General features: G+C 45.3%; 1 protein-coding gene across 2 annotated transcripts in view; it reads right to left on the bottom strand.

Moving 5' to 3' along the window:
- Positions 1 to 3,242: 3,242 nt before the first annotated feature.
- The window catches only part of HSD17B3 (hydroxysteroid 17-beta dehydrogenase 3), a 39,997-nt gene continuing 29,144 nt past the window's right edge, over positions 3,243 to 14,095 (bottom strand). For both annotated transcript variants that reach the window (XM_059412305.1, XM_059412306.1), the window contains 5 exons: positions 11,060 to 11,094; positions 9,888 to 9,969; positions 9,195 to 9,260; positions 7,672 to 7,821; positions 3,243 to 3,487 (listed from right to left, as the gene is read on the bottom strand). In XM_059412305.1, the coding sequence (XP_059268288.1) occupies positions 3,389 to 3,487; positions 7,672 to 7,821; positions 9,195 to 9,260; positions 9,888 to 9,969; positions 11,060 to 11,094 (432 nt within the window). In that variant the 3' untranslated portion in view covers positions 3,243 to 3,388. The remainder of the gene's footprint in view (positions 3,488 to 7,671; positions 7,822 to 9,194; positions 9,261 to 9,887; positions 9,970 to 11,059; positions 11,095 to 14,095) is intronic.

The raw sequence follows: 14,095 nt of genomic DNA, 5'->3' as shown, positions 1-14,095 counted from the left end.
TGCGGGACCTGAGGCCACGCTGACCCCGTGTGGGCTTTGCCCCGGGTAGCCTCTGGAGCGATGTCCCTCAGCAGAACAGACTTTTAAAAGTCCTGATTTTCTGCGCGGTTGCTCCGCTGCTTGCCGGGAGCCGGCCCCTCCCCCCAGGGTCTATCTTCCTGTCGCTTTGGATTCACCTCTCCGCTGGTCCTACCTTTCAGAAAGTGGTTGTTTTCCTGTTTCCAGAATTGCTGTTCTTCTTCTTTTCGATCTGCCGATGGATTTTCAGGTGTTTGCAATCTTTAGATAAGCTATCTAGCTGATCTCCGGCTAGCTGAAGTAGTCTCAGCCTGCTACTTCTCCGCCATCTTGACTCCTCCTCCTAAAAGTACATTCTTTAAGAAAGATCGACCTCTATCTTTAGGAAATTAAAGTCTGGAGCAGAAACCGCGAGCTCGCGGGGATGTCGGGACCCCTCAACACTCTACTTTCAATAATGCTGATCATCAAATATGTGGAGAGATTTCCCCACACCAAGCAATTTTCAGACACCAGCTGGGTGTCCTACAATTTAAACTCAATTCTGACACTCTTTACCTGAGAAGAGCATCAGATCCCACAGGTTAAAGGCAATCCTACAAGACTTCCCCCACTTTAGGTGCCAACAGGTTGTCACCTGAGCTTCTGATCAATTTACTGGCTATAAATTGAAAGTCCCCACGACACCTGCCCAGGTTTAGTCATTTGCTGGAATGGCTCACAGAACTGAGGACAACAGTTTGCTCGCTAGATCGCCAGTTTATTGTAAAAGAATACAACTCAAGAATAGCTAGATGTAAGAGATGCATAGGGCAAGGTATGTGGGAAGAAGTGTGGACCTTCTGTGTCCTCTCAGGGCACGCTGCCCTCTTAGCACCTATTTGCCAACCTGGAAGCTCTCCAAACCCCATAGTCTATAGAGCCTTCATTACATAGGCAAGATTGATTAAATTAGTGGTCATTGGTGATTGAACTCAACCTCCAGCTTCTCTACTCTCCACAAAGGTCGAGGAATAAGACTGCAAGTTCCAACCTTCTAATCACATGGTCAGTTCCCCCTGGCAACAAGCTTCCATCCTTAGGGGCTTCCCAAAAGTCGCCTCATTGACATAAACTCAACTGTGGTTGAAAGGGGCTAGTTATGAACAACAAATGGCTCATTTATTACTCTTATCACCTGGGAAATTCCAAGGAATGGGAATGGGGATGACCTAATATTTCTTATTATAAATTACAATATCACCGTTCCTATTCCTCTCTCCCTCTCTACAGGGTGGCCAAAGTCTGGCAGCATCTGTCAGCTAGAGGTCACAGCTCCTCTGACACAGTGTTCCTTATCCTGTTCTTTCTCCATCCCTTCTTCTTCTTCCCCTCCTTCCCCCAACCACCACCTCCCTTTCTCTGTCTCTCTCAGGGGGTCTATAACTGATCCCTTCCCGGCCGCCTCAGGCTCTGGGGGGGGGGGGGCGGTGATAACTTCCTGATGTCCCTGATGACTTCCCTACACCCTCCCCACATATTTGCAAATAATTTCTCCAATTGCTTGATCATGCCTTCTGTTTCCTGTGGGGACCCTGATTGATAAAGAGTTTCTGATTCTTCATTGTAAAAAAAAAAAAAAAAAAAGTCCACCCATCTAGCCTGCATCCCAGATCAGGCAAGGTAATCAGCTGAGCATAGTCTCAGTCAGGACCAAGCACACTGAGTATTTCAGACAGAAGGGATTTAGTAGAAGTAATTGGTAACACCAGCAGCAGAAGGCTGAAAGAACAAAAAGAGGATGGATACTTAGTAATTCAGTTATCAGTAACAACAGGGCTGGTAGAACCAGCAGGGGAGGTGGTGTTTCTGGCAACTGGGTGGTCCAAGGGGAAGCCTCTGTATGGTTTTAATGCTCAGTTCCCTAAAGGGGGCACTGTGGGATTAGTGCTAACTTCCGGCTTCCTGGTAGGTGCTGAGTCTGGCTAATGCCATCCCCTCCGCAGAGGCATGGTAACAAGAATCCAAACAGGAAGGAGTTTCCCTCAGCCCTCGCCTTCTTTTACGCTCCCAGATTTGACCCCCATGGGTAGAATCGAACACAAAGCCAGCTGGCATAAGCTTTGGAAATTTCCCAGCCCAACATCAACAATCAGAATATGAAATGGGGGGCTTAGGACAGAGGACAACGGGTAAATAACCAATACCAATGGGTACCATAAAAACATTCTGTATTGTAGTTATTATTGTTACTCATAACTGAGATAATTTAAATAGATACCCATACGTTAGAATGAATTTTTCCCAGTCTTTTCCCCAGAGCAGGTTTCATTTCAGCCCATGATTTTCCAAGGTTTTAAATGTTCTATCTACCCCGTGCTTCCCTCCAAACATCAAAATGTTCCATAAATTCCAGCTAAATCTCCCGACTCCTTTTATAACTAGGACAGCAGTACATAAATTCTTCTCCCTTCTCTCACACCATAAATGCCAATGATCTCAGAAAAGATGAGTGCCACCAAATACCTGCCGTGCCTAGAGCATGGTGATATCTTTGGGGAAGCCCATGGTAGACTGACCAAGGCCAGCCAAAACACATGCTTCTTCTCTGACTCCCTGCAGAGTTGAAGGCTAGTAGTTCCCCCAACACACCACCCTCTCTGTGTTGACAAGGTAAGCCATCCACCCAGTACCCCAAAACATAGAGACCTAAAAAAAAATCTTATTTTTGCAGATATCAACTCCTGCATGGGAGCAATGGCTTTTCAGCCATTGTTATCAATGTACAGTTTTCTGTTTTATTTCCACGAACACATTCTGACATAGAACCCTGAATAGAAATAAACTAGAGAAAGCTGGTTCTGCATTCGTTGAAATGGGAGGCCTTAGAAACTGGCCTGATGTAGCTGTAGCCCCTTCCCCTAGAGCTTCCTGGGTCTCCGAGGAGGCCCGTCTTAGTGCTCCAAACTATAACAGTCTTGGTAAAGTTAGTAACTTTTAACATTCTTTAACATAGCTATAAAAGGAGCCTCATGTATAATTGTTCTCAATATTCACGGTATCGAAGGCTTTCTTCTCACCACATTTGTGTTATAATCCCACATAGAAATTCTTCCAGTTTCCCCTATAGACACCTTCATCTTGTCACACACAAAGCCTGAAAACTCTATTGCACAAAACACGTGTTTACACCACCACTTTCCAAAGATCTCCAGACCCAAGTAAAATGGCAAAACAACAACAACAAAGAAAAACACAAAACAGTTGTATTTAGGGACTGTATTTGTGACAGCCTCTCCAGATTCAGGGGTGTGGCCGGGGCTCCTTAGTTTCCTGCAACCAACAGGGAACGTGGCAAAGAGAATGATGCTGGCACATCAGCTCATTTGAACTATTTGATGTTGGAATTGTGCTTGAGGTACTCCATGTATTTCTTCTGGAATGCGCTGCTGTACAAAACCCATGATGGGACAAGGCTCAGGAAGCTCCGCTTCAATAGACAAAAACATGGGTATTGGGGGTGAAAGATGAGCAAGCACGTTAGAAGGAAACATCTCAGTGTATATTCATCATCTTTAAAAATATTTTTCTGACTCCTAAACTTAAATCACAAAATCTTTTAGGCCTGTGCTAAAATTTCAAGGTCTTATGACCCTTTCTCAGCAAACAAGTTTTCTCAGAAACCAAAACAGTCACTTGTAGAACCAGCCCTGAGGAAATCTAAATTAAGAGAACTCTGTCCCGCATTAACACCCTACCCACCTTTCTCCTTCTTTTCAAACGCACTTCCTCATCCTAGTGCTCAATCTCCCGGTGTCTTTGTGTTCTTTCTACCAAGCTTTTATTAAAATGAGATTCCAGAAAACAATCAGAAATGCTTTTACCACCTGGCACCATGCCTGAGTCATAGTAGGCACTAAGTAGATACATGAATGCATCGATGAGTCCATGAACAAAAGTCAGACACAGCAAAGTATAAATCACCAACATTGAGCATTTGCGTAGAAAAGCAGAACTGGGGGGAGTCATAGAGGGGAGCTTCAAGTCAAGGCAGGAAGGCTTAGTTGGATGCACACATCAGGCAGTAGGCACAGGCATTAGAAGACCTCTTGCCCTCAAACTATATCCATGTCCTGCAAGACGTCCCTCTGGGCCCCAGAAATAATGTTTGTTCACGGTGTAATCCTGTGCCTCCATCATTCCTCAGCCTACCCATTCCCCACTGAACAACAGGATTTCAACCAGAGAGAAATGTGATCTTTCCGGGGAGTGTTCCCATTCTTCAGGCAGCTCAGATTCTCAGACTATTGTGCTCATTGAGATATTTCAAAGCAAGGGACAAAAGAAGGCTTCTGGAGGAACAAATAGAACCCTTCATCCACTAGCCAAGTCAATGAGTGAATACAACTTTTTCCTTAGGAACCTTATTTTTCTCCCCTTTAGAGCTTTTTAATATCACAGCAAAATCAAGCCCTTTCATTAGCCTTAAGCTAAATGTTTTGACGTAGTGAAGTCAGCCATAAAGGAAATAAATTAAAATTCCAGGGCCCTAGAAAATGTTGTAGAAGTTCCCTTCTTCCGTCTCCACTGTTATCTACCTCCTCCCAACCTAGAAGGATGGTGTGGAAGAAACCAGGAAAAGCATGGTATTGGACAAAGGGGGACTTAAACCCTAGCTTCACCATTACCAGGCAAGTGGCCTTGGGCATCTGATCTAGCTCTGATTTTCAGTTTCCTCAACTGTAAAACAGGAACCAAATGACCTGTCTTAGAAGATGATTAGGAGAATGCAAGTTGGTGCAGCCACTTTGGAGAACAGTGTGGAGATTCCTCAAGAAATTAAAAATAGAGCTTCCCTATGCAATTGCACTACTGAGTATTTACCCCAAAGATACAGATCTGAAAAGAAGGGCCATCTGTACCCCAATATTTAGAGCAGCAATGGCCACGGTCACCAAACTGTGGAAAGAACCAAGATGCCTTTCAACAGACGAATGGATAAGGAAGATGTGGTCCATATACACTATGGAATATTATGCCTCCATCAGAAAGGATGAATACCCAACTTTTGTAGCAACATGGATGGGACTGGAAGAGATTATGCTGAGTGAAATAAGTCAAGCAGAGAGAGTCAAGTATCATACGGTTTCACTTATTTGTGGAGCATAACAAATAGCATGGAGGACGTGGGGAGATAGAGAGGAGAAGGGAGTTGGGGGAAATTGGAAGAGGAGGTGAACTATGAGAGACTATGGACTCTGAAAAACAGTCTGAGGAGTTTAAAGGGTGGGAGGTTGGGGGAACCAGGTGGTGGGTATTAGAGAGGGCACGAATTGCATGGAGCACTGGGTGTGGTGCAAAAACAATGAATACTGTTATACTGAAAATAAATATAAATAAATAAAGAAAAGAAAAAGAAGAAGAAGATGATTAGGAGGATTAAGAGCAGTAACCCTGAGAACCACAAGGACTCTACATCAGAGGCTCCGTTCCAGGCCCAGTTGCTGTTCTAAAACTCCTCGGGAATGAAGAGCATGCTCTCTTTGTTTTGCCTTTTTTGTAACAGAAGTTTTGCTTGTTTACCAGCCAATTCTATCTGATTGCTCAAACTTCAGACTCAATGATTTTTCTAAATTCCAGCAAACTTCAAATTGGCCTTAATGGCTTTAATGATTTGCGTGTTCTCTTTTGCTTTCTCTTTTGCTTCAGTAGGCACAAAGACTCTTTTGCCTAGTCTGTTCTGGGCATCTATTTGCCACAGGAGAGTTAATTTGACACATAAGAAATCAAAAGAGAAAAGGCAAAAATTTTTCCAACTTTCGACATCCAGAATTGCTTTGTGTAGCAAGACGATAACCTTGCAAGATGGGCTATGGTCTCAAGAAAACATTTTCTAAATGCTGATGGGTTCCATTTAAGACATCAATATCCTAGAGGATGTGTGTCCTTCTATATGTGGGCCTAGGCTGGGTGGAGGGTGGGGGGCCCAGGGAATTCAGGTGAAGAATATGAACATGTGACAAATAAGTTAGGGGAGCACTGAGGGCAAAGGAGAATATTGCCCCCATTCTTTGGGAGTGCAACCCCAGAACATTATCTCAGTGTGGCAAGAGAGGAGCTGACATTTCCCTTTCCAGCATCAGCCAAGTCCATGTTGATGCTGATACAGCAGAGAGAGCAAAAGGGCCTTTATGAACCAAAGATCCAGATGGCCCATGGGCCTGTGGCTACATGGGGGAAGTAGCAGAGATTCAGGGCTCTGAAGTCCTCAGTACCTGGGAGTTCACTGGCCAAGCCAAATGGATAGAAAGGGTCATTGGTCCCCACAGCACAGGGGCACAAGCACCAGGTAGATGTGGAGCAACAACTACACTTAAGGACCAGCAGGAGATCGTGAGCAGTCTTCCCCACCGATATCATCTTAGTGAGAGAGGCAAGAGAAAGGCATGCTCCCAGAAAGGCTCAATGCTTTAACTAATGGACAAAAAGCACGTTTGCTTAATATCCAATTTAGATTCCTAGATCAAACTCAATTAAAACTCAATGGACTTCCCATTAATTTGTTTTCCTGCCATGCGGCAAGTAGTAACCTGGAGAAAGACCGGATCAGCAACAGGCAAAATCAAGATCTTACGTTCTTTCTGCATGTCCCCTTTGTAGTGTGTGTTAAATTGGTGATTCTGCACACTGTTGAGGTTCTACAGTAAAAATAGCAAGCGATCCTCCAAGACAACTCTGTGACTCTTGTAGAGTCACCAGAAGTCTCAGGGGGTAACTGAATGCTTGGGAAGATTTCATGTATTCCTTCTAGCACCCGAGAGAGAAAGAGAGAGGGGAGAAACCTAATTCCCATGAGGAAGGCCCATGAGGCCGAGGAGAAAGTTGACATATGAAGGGAAAGTAAAGATGTCTAGAAATTTTTGGTGACACTGGAAACAGAACCACCCTGACTGTGTTTGTGTATCAGCGTGCAAAAGTCAAGTCTACCTTTGTTTCATGCCTGTGGCTGCTTCTAAAAGCAGCCCAGGGATGCCAAGAACTCCTCGAGCCATATGCCACCAAATCTTACTTCCAGATTCAACAGAGTCCATGTTGTGCTAGAACCAGTTTGTACTTGCTCTCAGGAACCAACTATGCACATGCCTAAATTCAGGGGCAGTGACAACACAATGGGAGCTTCTAATCAGGCACGAGGGGAGTATTTAAACCATGGAAATCTGCAAACCCTACAAATCAAAGTGTTTGGGGTTTTTTCCTGGAGAGCCAGGTATTAAAACATTTCTCAACACCGGGAACCAGAGAAGACCTGCAGCACCCAGCCCCACCCAGGGACGTTCCCTGGGTCTTTGGTCTGCCCTTCCCGAGAGTTCAGGAAGCCACCTTCCTTTCTGAGGAAAGAGGTGAGGGTGAGCCAAGGGTGATATCTGTCTATCTGGGGATCATCTCTGGGCTGAGCCCCCAGGCCTGCAGCTTTCCCCCATTGCCACATATTTCTAGCTAACTATGTGACTGCTTAGCTGAACAGCCTCTGACAGCGCAATCCTTCTCATGATTCACAATCATGACATAATTCATGAGAGGACAGGGCTGGCCGCTCCAGTAGCAAAGAAGAGCTCTGCCGGGGACCACCGGCACACCTGCCTCCTATGCTTTGAGAAAGAAGCCCTCAGTTACCAAGAGTTCGTGGGTGAGGCAGCCACAGGTTTCATCTCCAATAGTGACATAATTCAGTGACTCTTGAACAAACTCATCAGCAGTCTTGGTTACCATGTTGGTGTGTAGATGCTTCGTCATTGGGGTTGAAACAGCGTATGGGGTCAGCACCTACAATGGGGAATAAAGGCCATAACACAGGAGCCATCCGTCTACCAATGAGAAATAAACCTCCAGTCTAACTCTTCCTTTGTTTTCCAGCTCTGCTTTCTTATAAGGAGTCACAGAATCTCCGCTGACAACAGTGCACTGGAAAGGCAGAGAACTGGCACAGAGCTGTGAATCAGAAAAACTGGTTTCTGGTTTATCACTAATGCAGAAGTCTGCTGGTTCAAATGTACACAGGATGACTGAGAACATGAATTCTCTCTTAGAACACTGTGGCCAGACTAACAATAAAAATGCAGGACAGTTAAAAGTGAAATCCAGATAATCAAGGGAAAAAAACTTCAGTGTAATATGTCCCAAGTATTGCATGGGATATACTGATACTAAAAAAAAAAAATGTTATTGTCTGAAATTCAAATGGAACTGAACGTCCTGTACTTTATCTGGCAACTTTAAGCAAGAAGCTTCTTTCTAATACATACAGCCAAAGCTGGAGCCATTTAAAGCACTTTGGATTCCCACTTTCACACTTCAGTGAGGAGCCAGGAGTGACACATTCCTGATCATCTTTCCTGTTGTGCTAAGAAAAATAAGCAGTTACACACTGCAGCCTGCAGAGCCGACACCATCAGTATGTACAGCCATCATTTTAAAGATTTAGCTGTGAGTGTGCCTTTTTCATTCCTAATAGTCGATCATAAAACTTCTTCCCAAACAGGAACAAAAAATGTCTGCAAATTGTTTACTCCAGGTTCCAGAAAGCACTTCGCTCTAACGATGCTGCCGAACCAAGCCCATGCATGTCACTGACACCATGAGACTACCAATGGCTGTGACAACCCAGCCCAGCTGACAGTTGGGACAAGGTCATCTCCACGATGACCATGGGCCTTGCCAGGTGAAAGAGGAAGCCAAGTGCCTCTTCCCCAGCTGCTCAAGAACCACCGCGTGGGGTCTTCGTGGCCCATCACAGATGACCAGCTCCCAAAGTACCCCAACCTCTACCCACTGCCTCGTTCCCACTCAGATCGATTGCTCAGTTTTCTTTTGTTTCCTCTCACAATTCCTCCCACCTAAGCCCTTCTCCTGTACCTGGGTCAGCGAGTAAAGGGTGGTTAGACAAGACCCCAATTTCTGTCCTGGGGCAGGGCCCACTCACCCTGCCCCAGTTCCTTCTCCAGGGCATGGGTGAGGACAGCAGCAGGCAGCACAAGGGTGGCTCAGTTGCCTCGGTGATGGTCCCAGGAGCTTCCGGGGTGTCCTCCAGACACTCCCTCCTAACCATGTCTGCCCAGCCAGACCTGCAGGAGGCGGAGACCCCAGCTCCCTGGAGCACCACAGTTCCTGTGCCAAGGACCCAGAGCAGATGACCTCACCTGGATGATGACTCCTTTCCTTTTATATTCTGCTTGCAGTGCCTTGGAAAACGTGCACACAAAAGCCTGGAGCAAGAAGGAAAACACACCTAAGGGGAGAGCCTCCTTTGTCATGGAGGCAACTTACTCAGCTTTCAAAGGGCACTGCAGGGAGCCTACTTGCTTGACCTTAAAAGGCAGCATTTTGTCTGATGGGAGTTAGGACTTTGTTTCTTGGCCTGGGCAAAACTCCCTTGATAAACAGGAACATATATTTTAGGATCAATACATGCCGAGGGCCACGGCAAACAGGTGATCCTACCCAGGGAGAGCTCCCCCTTGTCTCCTGGCCTGGGAACATCCCCTCCTCTGAGGGTTTGTTTTTAGGACTAGGGCATGGAGACATCTGGCCAGGCTCCTAGGACAGAAGAAATCTCTAGTGTTATTTGCCAGCAGCGAGAGAGCAGGGCTCCGGGCAAGGAGATGAGTGGGGCTGGAGTCCCACGGGGCCTGCCCCTCTCCCACTGTATTGCTGCAGGGTTCCATCAGCCCAGGGGCTGTGCCTTTTTCTAATCTGCACCCAAACATCTGGTGACAGGCCCTGGACAATCTGTCCATCAGCTTGCCAGATGATCCAACATCAGAGGAAAATGCCAAGTGGGAGAAACAAGAGAAAGAAGGAGAAGGAAGCTTGGGCCATGTGTTGTCACTCACCTTGGAAGCCGAATACATGGAGTAGAGAGGCCAGGGAAAGAGGGCCACCCCGGAAGAAATGTTCAAGATAAGACCTTTCTGCCTAAAACACAAAGAAGTAAAGTTCTGAATGGTCTGTTGCCTGATGGCACATACCACAAGAGAAAGAGAAAGCAAAGGGGCTCCTGTGATTTCACTGGAGAAGTCCATCCTCTCTAGGCTTCCACGTGAAAGATGAGTTCTGCTCCCCAGAACTGTGAGTGGCGCTTCCCCATGGCCTGGATAACGACACCAAGCAAGGACTCAGCAGTCAGTTGACATCAAGGGCTGGTGACTGGAAACAGGGGTTCTGCTTCAACAGAGGTCCCCTCCAAAATGCCAAGGGCCAATTCAGATCAGACGTGACTCAAGGGGCAAGGGACCCTTCTTTATCAAATGTGACTACATGAGCTCAAGGTCCCTTTTAACTTCTAAAGATGACGCACACCGGGACAGATGTCAAATGCAGAATCCTGTCTGGGGCGGAATTTGACAGTCCATCCTCTGCTCACACAGGAACCCTCGTACGAGTCTCCAGGGTCCTTACTTAATCGTTTTGAAATTTGGTAACTTTAATCCTTCCCAAATAGAAAAGTTCAATCTGGAAAAACCAAGCAACTGCAAATTAGACCATAAGGCCAAGCCCCTTCTTCCTCTAGGGAAGATAAAACTATCAACCATTCGCATTTAATGAATACCACGTGAGAAAATTCAGTTCCCTAAAGGGTGTTGTAATAGGATAATAAAACCATGGACTAAATAGAGACACTGATAGGTGGTGATTTTTACTACTAAATTTGAGTAATAACAAGAGATAGCCTTGATCTCAGGCCAACCTCTGAAGTTTCTTTTATGTTCAACATGAGTTAATGTTTTTAATAAAATGTGTGCTGAAATGGCTCTTCTCTTCCTCCAGTAGATGCTACACGTGACCTTCAAATACACTTATCTGTTTGCAAAGTTGGCCTGGTCCAGAAAGTTACAATTTCTCCTGCAATCTCCATGTCCTTCATGGAGTTTTAACATTGGTTAAAGCTGCAGACAGATGAGGCCTATCCATCCACCCCCTTTACCCCATCCCAAGTCCCCAGGTCAGCTAACCGCCAGGCCAGGGAGGCTGTGCTGTTCTGTGCTTTTTCAAAAGAAGACCTTACCTTGATTCCATGTGTTTCAGAATTAGCTGTGTCATCTATAAGAGAAGGGGTAGAGTTAAGCCCTCTGAAAGGAGCTCAGTATCCAGTGGGTGGGGCTTAGGGAAGCAGGTCCTGGAGGAAGCCAGATAATGAGCTTAATCTCTCAGGTGGCCTTGAAATTCTGCTGACACTTGTTGGAGGTAATTCTGACAACACTAGAGTCTGACAAAAACTAAAGGTGATCTAGACAAACAGCAAACCTGGAGGTCTCTGGTTTCTTCCCCCCATAAAGTGAACATCTTCCTGGAAAATGTGGGCAGTGTAAAATTATGGAAATTGGCTTCTGGCCATGAGATCACCGCTGAGGTTCCCCAGATACTCTTCATTCTGGGAGACAGGCATAAGCAGGTTGACCATCATAAACCTCACCCATGAGTTTGAAGTAGGGGGACATCAGGAAGTCTACCCAGTGTCCACGAACAATACACATACAAAGCACGGGCTAGACATCTCAATCCAACCGGAGCTTGCAGGTGGTCTGTGAAATAGCTCCATAGACAGACCATGTCTGTCTATCTGTTAGAATGACAGCATTGTGGAGAAGTGCTTTCCCTGTCCCAACTTGCTGGCCCCGGAAGACGTCTTCCCAACCAGTTCTGGAAATTAAATAGCCCATTAAAAGAGCATTTCTTTTTTTTTTTTTAATTTTATTTATTTATTTGACAGAGATCACAAGTAGGCAGAGAGGCAGGCAGAGAGAGAGAGGAGGAAGCAGGCTCCCTGCTAAGCAGAGAGCCCGATGTGGGGCTCGATCCCAGGACCCTGGGATCATGACCTGAGCTGAAGGCAGAGGCTTTAACCCACTGAGCCACCCAGGTGCTCCTAAAAGAGCATTTCATTCATAATTACAAAGTACCCCTTTGAAGAATTAAGGAAGAGGCAAACCCACACAGCGAAATGTTCTCAAAAGGACAAGTGAGCAGCATCAGGCCTTGTCTCAGGAGCAGGTTTGAGGAGAAAGGATCCAAACACATGGGGAGGGCAGAAAAATAAAGGAGGCTAAAGACCAGAAGACAAATTTTACCTATTTTTCTGTGTTGTCTGGGGGTCCTGCAGGAGTGCCCTAAAGTGGGCTCTGTCCCTGCCATTGCCCCTATATCATGGGCCAGGCCTTAAGCCCAAACCTGGGGACCTCCAGATAATGTTTCCACGGCCTTGGAGCAGCAGTGGGGAATGGACTGGCAAAAGTCTACCTCCTGAAATACTGGGTTTGGAGGGAGGGGGAGAAGCATGAGAAGTAGATCCTGCCGTTACCTTACCCTTGGTTCTGCCCACCTCATGAAGGGCACTAAGGGAGTGTGGTTGGACAGCACCAGCATTTCCTCAAAACCTCCTAACTGAATTCCCTAGTCTTACCTAACAAATGATCCCAGCAGAGAGAAAACATTGGACTTTGTGTGTCTCTCTCTGTCTCAAATCTCCCAAAATTTATTCTCTTAACCAAACTTCCCTTTGCCCACAAACTCATTCCTGCATCTCGGCCCTTGACAGAAAGCTCTACTATTTCCAGATGGCTCCTTTGGGGTAACTAAGAGATACTAGTCATGGTTCCAACCATCATGGCCAGCTGAGGCATGATGTACTTAAAAAGCTAATCTTCAATTAGTTTTCTTCCCTATTTAAGGAAATTTGTGCCTACCTGTGTGTGTATATATATATATATATATATATATATATATATATGTATATGTATAAAAAATTTATATGTATATATACATATATGTATATATACATATAAATTTTTTATAACACGTCAAAGCAATTCTCTGCTAAGGGGTCAAAGGGTTGTCAAATACATTTGGGAAACCCTGTGACCAAATGGATCAAGCCTGAAAGATCAATGTGTAAAATAACAGGAAAGTTTTCAGTGGTAAGGCAGCAGACAACAGTTGGATGTATAAAACTTATAATTACATCAGCTCGGGTTTTAAAAAACTATCGATTGCTCAGCATAAAAAGAATGTATGTACCAATAAAAGCTGAGCAGGAAACTATACAATATCAATATCCTTACAGAAGAATGACCAACGATCAACTCAACTTACCCACCTAAAAATAATTTTACGTGGTTGGTTCAGCACCCATCCTTGTTTCGATAGCATTCTGTTTTCCTTTGGGAAACCAGTCCTCTTCTGCCAGGCCAAGCTATAAAAATGAGACCTACTGCTCCCTAACTGGGGTCCCAGCACCACCAAACCAGGGATCATACCTGATTGGCTATTGTGAATCAGAGTGGTCACAAGGACAGCCATGCACAGTTGTGAATTTTGTATACTGAACAAGGTGTCCAGCTGTGGGAGTCACTGTAAGCTGAAAGCACAGGGTTCACTCACAGGCAGTTAGAATGTCTCTCCCCACTCAAAGGAAAGGAAAACATCGTGTTCACCCAAAAGCCTCATTTATCCTAAGCAGCACCTTTTTCCAAATTGTCTGCCCAGAGGGGGTGCCTTTGTCTATTCATTCAAAGGCACAATATAGAACCCTTTTGTAACAACCATGCCTATAAATGTTGATACACTTGACTCAAATCAAAGAACCTGAGTTCTGAATGGCACCTGACACATCCCTTAATCCAACACTCTTTCGGGATGCCTGGGTAGCTCAGTCGTTAAACATCAGGTCCTGATCCCAGGGTCCTAGGGATGGAGCCCTGCATTGGGCTCCATCCTCAGCAAGAAGCCTGTTTCTCCCTCTCCCTCTCCCCCTGCTTATGTTCCCTTTCTCACTGTCTCTCTGTAAAATAAATAAATAAAATCTTTTTTTTTTTTTTAATCCAACATTCTTCAATAGCAGATGAAGAACCTGAAGCTCAAGGGAGTTACGCAGCAATACTGTCCAACTAACTAGTGGTTGAGATGAGATCAGAATACACACAAACTTGAGTTTCCCTTCAACAAATATTTATTGAACATCAAAAGTCCAGAAAATCCAAACCAGGCCTTCTGTCATTTTTCCAAACCGAGTGAGCTTTCCACTATTAACAAAGACTGAAACCAG

Source organism: Mustela nigripes, chromosome 9, assembly GCF_022355385.1.
Source record: "Mustela nigripes isolate SB6536 chromosome 9, MUSNIG.SB6536, whole genome shotgun sequence".
In the NCBI taxonomy this organism is placed as follows: Eukaryota; Metazoa; Chordata; class Mammalia; order Carnivora; family Mustelidae; genus Mustela; species Mustela nigripes.
Note: the sequence above shows the minus strand (reverse complement) of the source record. Positions and strands in the feature narration are given on the sequence as shown.